Source organism: Phoxinus phoxinus (assembly GCF_949152265.1).
Source record: "Phoxinus phoxinus genome assembly, chromosome: 19".
Lineage (NCBI taxonomy): Eukaryota > Metazoa > Chordata > Actinopteri > Cypriniformes > Leuciscidae > Phoxinus > Phoxinus phoxinus.
Window position 1 is genome coordinate 14261158 of NC_136894.1, and position 12927 is coordinate 14274084.

The following is a 12927-nucleotide window of genomic DNA, read 5'->3' on the forward strand; positions in this document are numbered from 1 at the left end:
TAATAGGACTTTAGTCTGATTCTGTTGTGATTAATAACCTGCCATGTTGTTGCCAAGGTAATGATGCATAATAATTGCCCTAGAAACATTTTTCATTGTTGCCACAATAAACTTTTTTTTCCCATTCATACACTAATTTAGATCAAGGTTTTTGGACTTACAAGAAACCAGCAACAGCACTCTCAGAATGGTCAACAATGACTTCAGCAGCTGTGTTGAAGACATGCCTCACAACTTCTTAAACAAAGTTAAATTTTATTAAAGAGATATATTACATTGGTGTGGAAACCAGGTGGCTTGAGCAGGAATATCAAACATTGAGGCGATATTGTTTGAGATAATTCCAAAGAGAAATAAGAAATTCTGCAGCAACATTAAATTAAAAATACAGTTACCTCGGGCACATCCAGTGATTTTACAGAAAAAACGCATTAGATTCCAGTTTTCAGTGTAAAGAACCATATTTGTTTTGTACTACAAGAGTTTCAGTGGAGAGCAAAGTTAGTAAATGAGAAAATTAAGGTAAAAAAAATAAAATTTGCCCAGGCTAAACAGAGAAACTGCTCCCATATCCATTTGCACTTATCTTATCTAACAAGCAAAAAGCAAATATGTCTGTAACTACCACATTTATAATCAATGGATGAAACTGACTTAATCACTGGTAGTGTTCTGCTAACTTCTCTCAATCCGTTAAATTACCCAAGATGAGGAAAAAAAAAGCATGTGAGCGCAGGCTGAGGTAATGCACCGATCTGATCGTAGCCAAGGCAAGTGCTCTGAAACAGTGTCGAGAGAGGGAAGCTAAACATCATCAGTCTTTGATCCACGGGATTCATGTCTGCGGTGAAGGGGAGGATGCATGTATAAAACTCAGGTAAGAGCACTGATTGTGTCCTGCTGAACAAAATTTGAGACCAGGACTCTTATTATGAGGTTTTATACAATCAGCCTCCGGTCTCTGGGCCGTTCATGCCTCAACGCCCTCCAGCTCTGGGGGAAGGGGGCTCTTGGGGTGCTTGCTCTCGAAATGTTGCTTGAAGGTCTTGGGATCTGGCATCTGTGACTGCAAAACAAAGAGGTTTCATGGTTTAGTTCATCACATTATGTCTCAGGGAATTTACTGGGTTCATTCTGATATGAAAAGAACACTTTTCACAACTTCATTATCCAATTAATTCCTGAAGGATAAGGGTGAGCGGTTTGACCAAAAATCACATTAAATGTATTAGGGCTGTATGATTAATTGTATTTTAATTAATTACCCATCTGTCATATTGACCAGACAATTTATCCTGATTTTATTTGTTATTCTTTCATTTGAGTTTTGCATTGGTATTGTTTTCATTCTTGAGGTTGCCAGATGTTAAGAGTTTAAATCCGAGCTTTTACTTTATTTATTCTATTTTTAATTTACCATTTTATTCATAACAAAATTGTTTCCAATCAGCTTCACATTGATAAAACAGGGAAATAATTTTGTAAAAATGATAAACAGTGTTAATGTTGTAATAAACAAGTGTTAATGTTGTAAAATTAATCAATTCTGAAATAAGTTCAATACTCAATTCAGCTCTACAGAAGACAATAGTGTCATTATTTAGCTCAATTTAGTTTTGTTCTCATCCAAAGGTTGCTTTGTTTCCATCCACCTATTTTTATGCAAATTTTGGAATATCACTTTAAAAAAACATGCTGGATGGAAATGCCAAGATGCTCATAAAAAAAACGTATGCACTCAATTAAGGCAGATGTATTTTTCTTCCATAAGATATGCATATAAACTAAGATGAAAACACATCTACCGAATAAATCCCTCAATGCGCAACAAAGAACTCACATGACTTTGCCTCAACAGTGGATATGATTGGATAACTGGGACAACCAGCAGACCAATTTTATTGTACAGGATCTCAAAGTTGATTAGATTTTTCTGAAATGCCTAAGCCAAAGTCTGTCATCAGAATGATTTAATATAATAACCTCCAAGAAGTGTCTCACATGATTGCGTTCCCAAACACCAGGCATCCAAACGCAAGATAACACGACAGCTTTTAATTTCGTTTGGTCTGCATGTTCTGAAATGCAAGTCATCAATGATGTAATAAACAAGAGCCACAGTGTTCTCTTGGACACATGGTAAAGAAGCGCTGCTTTATTCGCAAATGTTTTATGATGTAGGAAAAAAGAGCCACAGAGGCATTCCCAATTGCAGCAACTTCCATATTTATTACAGATATTTTGCACCAATTTGCCATGAAGAGGTGATTTTGTTCTCTTGAACATGGGATGGAAACTCTGCTTTATTCGCAAATGTTTTATGTGATATTTTGAGCACAAGTTAAATTGTCAACTTTCTGTGGAAACATAGCTAATGTCAGTTTAGTTAAATATCAGTGAATATCAATTATCTTTTAAACCTCAACTAAGCCAAAACTCAGTCAAAGGCGACAGTTGAATGGAACCCAAACTCCATTAAGTGACAGTAGGGAAAAAAACAAATCTTCCCAACTTGGCAACCATGTGCATGTGTGCAAGTGCTGGTGATCTGAAACCACCGACAAACATACATGTTGAACTTGAGTGATTTCCATCGCCAAATTCTGCTCAAATGAAAGTGTATTACAGTCTGTGTTCCTTCACGTGGATGCGTGTGCTACAATACAATCTCATCGAATATGAAAAATGTTAACATCATTTGGAAATGATTTTAGGAATTTCACTGTTTTTGCTTTTGGGAGAAGCTTCTGCCAGTTTTCACAATGTTGAGAGCGTGTTGATGTATAAGGACGGTTAATATAATAAATGAGGAAACTAGATGTAAATAAAATAAACCCTGCACACGAGTTGATGTTCTCTTGAATTGAGCTTATGTGAGTGCAAGAATTCTGATTAAATGTTTAACAAAACTCTCAAATGAGAACAAATATGACTAATAATCACAATTATGTTTTTTGAGCAAAATAATCGTATTTATCAGTTGTTTAACCATTAACATGCACCCCTAAACTGTATATCAACAGTTATTTTGATAATTCTCTACGGTCTCTCTGAACATGGTTGCGAACGCCTTTTCATTTTGACTTTAAGCAGTTTTATGGCCATGTGTGATTCTCAGTTACTGTAGGTGTACTGACAAGTCTGATTTGATACCAACAGTGAATAACTTTCACAGTCAGAGACAAGTTCCAACTTGATAACAAAATTTCCCAGCACATCCATTCTCTGTATACACCCATATTTAAAATCAGCTTTACATAGACAACATATGTATGCAGGGCAAACATGGGTTCATCCCTTGAACTATGTTCAGTAAAAGTTAAAAGTGCATGAAGCTTGATTAAAAAAAAACATTAAAACAATAGAATTTATACAAGCTGGCATTGAAACTTGGTTGAAAAGAACCTCCAAAGATTATCTGTGGGGTAAAAATAATCTGCTTTAATTGCCACTGACCCTGCAGACGCCACATGTGAACACCAGTGCCGCTTTCGCCGCGGTCTTCTGGTCGTGGCCTTTGGATTTCTTGATCTCAGCCTGCTTCTTGGCGTTTTTCTGCTGAGACTGGAGTTTCTGGTGTCCACGCGCCATGCTGTTGGATTGATGACAAAATGACATCAACAACATACAGAGACTGAAACGGTATCAGACAGTCAAAATATTTATGCAGCTATCAAGAATAAACAAGAAACAGAAACAATTGCAAACCATTACATTATCTGAGTGTGTGTGTGCTAGTTTTCTGTCAACAATCCAAATTCCACAATTTATTTTGCTATTAAAAATGCTGTCTGATAAAACTCCCCCAAGACTGTGTCCTTATAGAGTGCATATGATATCAGAGATTTGACTAAGTTAGTGTACACCATGTTCTGGCTCTGTTTAAACCAATAACAATGTCAGGAGGCAGCTAATGTTGTTCTTTGAAACAAAAATCACACAGTGAACAAGGTTAGAATAGATAATACATATTAAAGGAGAATAATATCTCTAATGAACAACTATTACAGCATTGTTGCATTTGGCATTTTTAAAATCACAAATAATATGTCAATACACAATAATGGTGAGTTTTACTGTTCAATGTTAGCAGTTTATGAGCTAGCTGTCAATGCAATTGAGGCTCGATAGCCCATTAGCTTGACATTTAGCACTATTTCATACAACACAGTCGATTATACAGACTTTAAAAGGACATTAATGGGCTAAAAACTAAATATTAGATGTAAAACCTCGCATACCGTAAGAGTTTAGGTAGATTAGTGAGCGGAGATACTGGGCTTGGTTAACGACACCATATGGTTAGCCAGCTAGCATGATAAACAGACTAACAAAACCAAATCTTTCGACACAGCTACACACGAATACTCAAGGAAACCACGTGCATATGGGTTATTAAAATAATAATATATGTTATTTTCTATCTATAACTAAATACTATTAGCATACCTGGCGAACAGATAGGATCCGTAGGCAGCTACAGGCTTGTACTCCCGCACGCGTATGACAGCTGTGTTCTTCCCAGAGCTACTCTCATGTAATTCCTGCACTGAGCGCTAGAGAGCGACATACGCGCTAAGGGACTGGAGGGGACATTTGCCTGTAAGCCGTACGCCATATTGGAACAGTCAAAGCCGTTCAAAAGTAAGAGCGTCTGCTAGTAAGACGCATGTATGATGTATGCATATCTTCTATATATACAATAGACTTCAGCAGATTATTTAGCTAAACTAGCAAGACAAAGGCGTCAGCCAACACGGTATATGTTTACCACAGTAAAAGTAAAAACATTAAAATGTACCATAGTAATATTGAGTTCATGCAAACACACAGACAAACACATTCGTGTCGTTACTGTATATTCCAGCATGAAAGCAATCACTTGTGATATATTCTGTCACACACTGGAATATATAATTATTGCACTCTTTGTAATTCTATTCATAAGTTTGTTTTGCTATAGGCCTACTTGTGAGGACATTCCATAGGCGTAATGTTTTTTATACTGTACAAACTGTATATTATATCCCCTTATACTCCCCTATCCCTAAACCTACCAATCACAGGAAACATTCAGCATTTTTACATTTTTAATAAAACATTGTTTTTTTAAACGTTTTTTAAGCTATTAGAATTATGAGGACTCAATTATGAAATGTCCTCATAAACCACGTTTAAGTTGTAATACCAGTGTAATACATATGTCATTATACAAATTTGTGTCTTCATAAATCACACACACACACACACGCACGCACGCACGCACGCACGCACGCACGCACGCACGCACGCACGCACGCACGCACGCACGCACGCACGCACGCACGCACGCACGCACGCACGCACGCACGCACGCACGCACGCACGCACGCACGCACGCACGCACGCACGCACGCACGCACGCACGCACGCACGCACGCACGCACGCACGCACACACACACACACACACACACACACACACACACACACACACACACACACACACACACACACACACACACACACACACACACACACACACACACACACACACACACACACACACACACACACACACACACACACACACACACACACACACACACACACACACACACACACACACACACACACACACACACACACACACACACACACACACACACACACACACACACACAATCTATTTGCTTTTATTGTGGAAATGTAATTGTAACCCTTCACTCAATTTCGTACAGACACAAAGTCTGAGTATGGACCAGTAAAATCAGAAGAACTAAATTCGCCTGCAGAGAATAAGGATGTCACAACAATAATGAGTCACTCACACAAGGTATAAGGTATAATTGAAATATATATTGGTTTGTTTAGAATTTGAAACTTGAATGTATAAGAGAAAGAAGAAAAAGAAAAAAATACAGGAAAGAGAAAAACAAATAAAATTCAAAGTGTGCTTCTCAAACAAATAAAATAATTTCTTTAGACACCTTTTTGTCTGTTCTTAATGAGTTTCAAAGACTCAAAAGGCAAGTATAATCACTTGTCACAATGTTTATGTAAATTAATACATTAACCTCTCGTTTCTTTGGAAAAATAAAAATATAAAAAATAATAATTAATCACTACAGTGAATTCACCTTCTGAAAATCTTAATTTAGGATATAATCAATTTAAGTTAAACTCCTTATTTGATCCCTTTTGAAAATTTATGTAGGATACGTTTTTTTTCTTAGTTTTCAATCAATATAAAAGGAAAAAATAAAATGAAAGCAATCACATTTGAACAAGCAACATCGTTAATAAACAAACAAACAAAAAATAAAATAAACCCAACAAATTCACACTTAATTCCCTTCACTGGAATTAAACCCAGCAGTTTCCAAAAAAAAATGAGTCTCTCAAATTATATTCACAACCTTGTGAATGTGAATCGTTATACGACAACAGTATTGTTCGTTACTCAGTCTCTCCTTTGTGGCTGAATCCTTCCAATTGAACGGTGAAAAATGTAAGTGCTGTTAGTTCAATTTCCTACCATCCATTATCCATCGGCAACACTAATGTCAGTTCCATGCAATCACGACTCGCTGTTAGGTCCGTGCGGCTCGCCAGTCCCGACTCCCTCCGCGAACACGAGAGTTGGAACGAATACCAGGAATCCAGGAACTCCAATCCGGAAAGCAACGATTTCAATGCAGCATCAACTCAATTCACAGCATGCACTCGACAAGATGATGATGATGAAATAAAATCAGCAAAAGGCAGAAAGAAGAAAAACAGAGAAAACAAAACAAAACAAAAAAAACCTGACCTTGAATAAAAGGTCAGAAAAGAAATCCTTGTTAGTTTTCTCCATAACATACACATCACATCATTTATCATTGTCTAGCACGGCATCAAAATGGCGATTGCGTTTCACATACAACGTGCGATCATTCGTTCACCATATGTGATCGTAAAGAAAAATACATTACTCATAAAATAACAAACATATTTCTCATTTATAATTAACTTATATGAACATTTCAACAACATTTCACATTTTATTACATTAAATAAAAGTGTAACTCACCAAGACCCGATGAACTTGAACATATAATCCTTTTAGGTCTTAAGAACTCTTTTTACAACTCATTCCTTTGCTCAACTCTCTCGTAAAAATAAATTCTAATCATAGATCTTTTTTGATCGTTATTGAGTTCTCAAACAACTCTTTGATACGTGAACGCGCTATGCGTTAACAAGGCTGCTTCTCCGCAACTGCGTCACACGTTATAAAATCAATTTAATAGTCTCTTTCACATCAAATTTACTTCTCTTTTCGCTACATCGTCTCTGGGCACATATAACTTCAATCCTAATCAATTTTTTCAAATAAAATCAAACAAATACTCAAATCTCTTTGGAGAGATCCAAATCACGACTGCTCTCGTCTGCTTTTCCAATCAAAGAGAGCGCGAGCTCTCACCGCGTGCGAATTCCGGAAACTGAAAAAATGTTTTTTTTTTAACATCCTCAATTCTCATTGGTCAGTCTTACAAACAAAAATTATTTTAATTTACTATTTTAATACTCATGAAAATAAGTGTACCACTATAAGTGAAACTGTATAAGTGAAAATAAATGTTCTGCTCACTTCATTTAATCACGTGTTAATTCTGTGGATAACCTGGGTTACACCCTCCCCCTTTGATCTTATGCACGTCCTCGGGCATGCATATGGCTGTGCTGTCAATACTGACGAAGGGTCACCCGGTACCATGACACATTTATTCCAAAACAAATCAGAATTTTCTTCGGACTGAGCAAAAGCAGTACTTAGTCCTTGTAATAAGGACTGAACCACTGAAATTAAAGGATTCCCTAATTGAGGATAGTGAAATTTCTTTGGGGGTTGAGTCTGCCTAGCGGAACGTCTAAAACCATCAGAGTGTGGGTCTCCTTCCTCGGTCACCCTTTCGCTTGATATACTTTCTTCAGGGACTATCTCAGGTCTAGGACCATTACTCTCATCCTGAACAACCCTCAGTTCTTCAACTGGATTCAGCACTACATCCTCCAGTGACTCATTCACTAACTCACAGTTACTACAATCCTCTTCCCCAGACACTAACACAGTGTCGTCTGCTCTACATTCTCCAAGATCAACGTCCATATTCTCAGATTCCACTACATTACTCACAGGCAAGTTCTCATTCACTTCACACACTTGTTCGTTTACCTCACTAACCTCAAGCTGTTTTTCTTTCAGGGAATCAACATTTGTCTGACTGGTTCCCGCTAATTCAACCTCAACAGTGTCTGTGATTGGGAAATTCCCCAAATGATAAGAAGAACTCTCAGGTGGTATGTAACGTGTAACCACTTCTACTAATTCTCTTGGTAAAAAACAATTAGGAGACTCGTTCTCAGAATTCTCATCATCGTTTGAATTTCCTGCCTCATCAGCATTTTCTGTACCCAACTGAGGCCTTGCTAGACATCTTTGACGCACTTTGGGTAAGATTTTCTCGTCTGCCTCCACACCAGGTAAGAACCCACAAGGTAAGAGCAGGTCTCGGTGCAGAGTACGGACAGGACCCTCTTTCCCTTCAGGACAAACGGTATACACCGGAACATCTTGTGCTTTCTTTAACACAATGTACACTTCTGATTCCCATTTGTCTGCCAATTTCTGTTTGCCTCTCAACCGGACATTCCTAACTAGAACCCTATCACCCACTTCCAAACTGGAAGCGAATACATTTCTGTCAAACCTCTTTTTATTCCTTTCAGCTAATTTCATGCTGTTTTCCAAGGCCAATTTGTAGCTTTCTTCTAGCCTACTTTTTAAAGAGGTTACATACTTTGAGTGGGATTGACCAGACTCGTCATTCAGGATGCCAAAAGCAATGTCCAGCGGCAACCGAGGCTGCCTTCCAAACATGAGCTCATAGGGTGAGTAGCCCGTAACATCGTTTCTGGTGCAATTGTACGCATGCACTAGCGGTTTGACATACTCTTTCCAGTGAGCTTTCTGTTTGTTCTGTAGAGTACCCAGCATCTGCAACAAAGTTCTATTAAACCTCTCTACGGGGTTTCCCCTGGGGTGGTATGGCGTTGTTCTCACTTTGCGAATGCCAGCGATCTTACACAATTCCCGGATGGTATGGGACTCGAAATCTGGCCCTTGGTCGCTGTGTAGCTTCTCTGGAAACCCATAATGTACTAAAAATTGGTCCCAGAGGCACTTAGCAACTGTCTGAGCTTTCTGATTTCGAGTGGGAATAGCGACAGCATACTTCGTAAAGTGATCAGTGATGACCAAAATGTCCTTAGTGTTGCTGCTGTCAGGTTCTACTGACAGGAAGTCCATACAGACTAACTCTAATGGCCTGCTGGTCTGTATGTTTACCAATGGAGCAGCCTTCTGCACGGGAGTCTTTCTTCTGACACAACGCTCACAAGTCCTGATCTTCCTTTCTACAGCATTGGCCATTCGGGGCCAATAAAACCGAGAACGAAGAAGATCAAGGGTCCTTTCCACACCTAGGTGGCCCATATCATCATGCAAACAGGTAAGTACCATCTCCCTGAGATCTTTAGGCAATGCTAGCTGTCTTTGGTCTTTTCCTTGGTCCAGACGCTTCCGATACAACAACCCGTTTCTCATTTCAAACTTATTCCATTCCTTCAACCACAAAACCATTTCTAATGGCTTCCCTTTCACACTGTGTGGTTTTTTGTTAGACTCTAGACATTCAATGACCTCCCTTATTTCAGGGTCCTCCCTTTGTCTACGCATCAAATCATCCTCAGACAACCTAGGAACGGCAGGTAGGCCATGATCACACTCATCCATAAATGCCTGGGGTAATGCATCTGCAGTCACAACTAAGGACTCAACCAAAGCTACTGGAGAAGGTTGGTGAATCTGATTCCGCTCACATATAGCTCTCACCACCTCAGGAAACATAACCTGCTGTCCCTGTTCGGCCTCACCTAGATGGTTTAAAGTGAACTGCTTTATGCGTTCCCATTCCTTCTGGGACTCCAAATCATCCCTGAGCTGACCATTCGGACGTCGAGACAATCCGTCTGCGTCCTGATTCTGGGTACCTGCTCGATACTGGATTTTGAAATTGAAAGTGGACAGACTGGACAACCACCGGTAGCTTGTGGCATCGAGTTTTGCTGAAGTTAGGACATACGTTAAAGGATTACTATCGGTCACTACTGTGAATTCGTTCCCATACAAATAGTCACTAAACTTAACAGTAACCGCCCACTTAAGCGCCAAAAACTCTAGCTTATGAGCTGGATACTTAGCTTCACTACGAGTCAAACCCCGACTGGCATACGCAATGACCCTTAGCTGGCCCTCCTGCTCTTGATACAAAGCAGCACCGAGCCCGGTGGTGCTGGCATCAGTATGCAACACATAAGGTAGCCTGGGATCAGCATAACCCAGAATTGGAGCAGTTGTCAATTTGTTCACTGTGGTTTCAAACGCTTGTTGGCATTCAACAGTCCATCTATCCCCTATCGGCTCTTTTGGGTTGAAGTAGGGCCGATTTACTTGCTTACACTTAGTTTTCCTCCTAACTGGGGGATACCCGGCTGTGAGATTATTAAGGGGTCTAACGATTTTGGAAAAATCCTGTACGAATCTCCGGTAATACCCGGCAAATCCTAAAAAGGATTTCAACTCTCTAAGATTTTGTGGTCTCGGCCAGGTTTTTACGGCTTCTATTTTACTTGGGTCAGTACTCACACCATGTTGGGACACAACATGACCCAGATACCGTACGGACGTCTGAAAAAATTTGCACTTGTCAGGAGAAAGTTTTAAGCCGTACTCTTTCAACCGGTTAAGGACTTGTAGTAAACGGCGTTCATGCTCCTCAAGTGTCTCTGAGAAGACAATCAGGTCATCGATGAAGACCAGAACCTCACTCCGGTTCAGGCTTCCCATACAACGCTCCATGAGCCTCTGAAAAGTACTTGGGGCATTTGTTATCCCCTGGGGCATCCGATTAAACTCCCAGAACCCCAGGGGACACACAAAAGCAGTCTTTTCCTTATCCTGCTCATCCATCTCAATCTGATAGTATCCGGATTTCAGGTCGAGAACGGAGAACCATTTGGAACCCGTAAGCACAGAAAACGCCTCTTCAAGATTTGGAAGGGCATAGGCGTCCTTAATGGTCTGCGCGTTCAGCTTCCTGAAATCGATACAGAGCCGTACAGAGTTATCTTTTTTTCTTACCACTACAATGGGAGAAGCGAAAGGAGATTCGGACTCCCTAATCACTCCAGCATCTAACAACTCCTGTAAGTGTTTTCTGACTGCACTAACATCATGAGGATGAATCGGTCTGGGTCTATGTTTGAAAGGAGTCTCATCGCTGAGCCTAATGCGATGTTTCACCTTGTCAGTATGGCCATAATCCATATCATGCAAAGCGAAAACTTCAGGCATAGCACTCAGCAAAGCAGAGATCCGACTCTTCCATTCTGTCGGCAAAGGCGAGTCACCGAAATCAATGTGTTTCTGTGTTCCTAGTGATTCTGCTCGGGCTTGTAAGGAATCAGTTTTCTGGGGAGCCTCTATCACTTGCTGAACAGAATACATTTCAGCTAACACCGTCTTAGGAGGAATCACAACGTCGGCATGGGTTTCATTTCTAACCAACACAGGCACACGAACGGAACGTTTGCCGGGCAGGGTGTGTAAACCACTGGCAATGACTAAACCACCAGGTAAGTTAGACGATTCGGAAGGCCCAATGACTGCTAAGTTCTCTGGGAGGCAGCTGTTCAGATAAACAACACCATCAAACACTGCACTACCACCCGCAGGCACTATTTCAGCATTGTCTCCACCCAAAGTTACATGACCCAAGGTCTCTGCACATCTCTGCTTATGCCTGGCACTCAGAACCTTAAGCACAGCTCGATACCCATTGAAAGCTGGGTTGAGCTCAACGTCTCCTCCTTGAGCATGAGTATCATACAAGGTATCCAAAGAGTTTGTTCCAATTAATATCTGTTGCACTCCCACCAAGTCGGGAACCACTAAGGCTAGAGTATCAATTTCGGCCTCTAATCCCAAAAAGTCTTTAGGGAAGGTTAAAGTTAGTTCTACATACCCTAAATAGGGCACAGACTGCCCGTTGGCCCCCTCTACCTCCAACAAGGCATCTAACGACTTCACTGGATGATCTGCTAAATGTGCCTTGCGGAATGAGGATGGAATTGTGGTCACTTGGGACCCAGTGTCCAATAAACAATTCACCTGTATTCCATCAATGCACAACTGGGCAGTGCACTTTGTCCCAATTAATCCCTTTGGCAACCTTCCTGACATTCTGCCTTTTGAACAAGTGTCAAAGGCTTTCCTGCTCTTTTTAGGGCATTGAAAATCAATGCCGTTCTCTGCATGCCCTACTGCAGAAACGGCCTGGAGTTTACCTGCTGCGATCTCACTTGGTTCTGCAAGTCCCATTGGGCTTGTTTCTCTCTCAACAAACACCGTTTCCTGGCCACTTTGGAAGGGTCTGGGTCATTTTCACAGTGAGCAACAATGTGCCCATCTTCGCCGCAGCGAAAACAGTACCCTGGACGAGGTCGGGGCAAGCCTGCCCCACTCTCATTTGACTCAACTTGTCTAGGCCACGCCTTTTCAAAATTCCCACGGGAACCTAACTGGTTTTGTGTCCGACTTTTCTGTGCTCCCATTGTAACCATTTGAGCTTTTAACGCAGCTACTTGCTCCCTTAGCTCTGCAAGTTCTGAAGTACTCGAGTCAGCGTACAATGTTTTCTTAGGCACAGCTGACTCCACAGCCTGGACTTGCGCTCTCAACTCTTTTACTTCTGCTCTTAATTTCGAGAACTCTACAGCTTCCAGGCAATCAGCCTGCTCCTTCTTAGAACCTGAAATTTTCTGAGGAGTTAACTGCGTTT

At 40.5% G+C, this 12927-nt stretch overlaps 1 protein-coding gene across 2 annotated transcripts; it reads right to left on the reverse strand.

Moving 5' to 3' along the window:
• Positions 1–32: 32 nt before the first annotated feature.
• znf706 (zinc finger protein 706) lies at positions 33–4616 on the reverse strand. Of its 2 annotated transcripts, none has more exons than XM_079591518.1 (3): positions 4450–4616; positions 3457–3592; positions 33–1066 (listed from the first exon to the last, which is right to left on the reverse strand). In XM_079591518.1, the coding sequence occupies exons 2-3, from the start codon at positions 3589–3591 to the stop codon at positions 971–973; spliced, it is 231 nt and encodes a 76-aa protein (XP_079447644.1). In that variant the 5' UTR covers position 3592; positions 4450–4616; the 3' UTR covers positions 33–970. The 2 variants fall into 2 exon arrangements, with proteins under 2 accessions (XP_079447644.1, XP_079447645.1); XM_079591519.1 differs by having other exon boundaries at positions 154–1066; positions 4242–4514.
• Positions 4617–12927: the final 8311 nt, after the last annotated feature.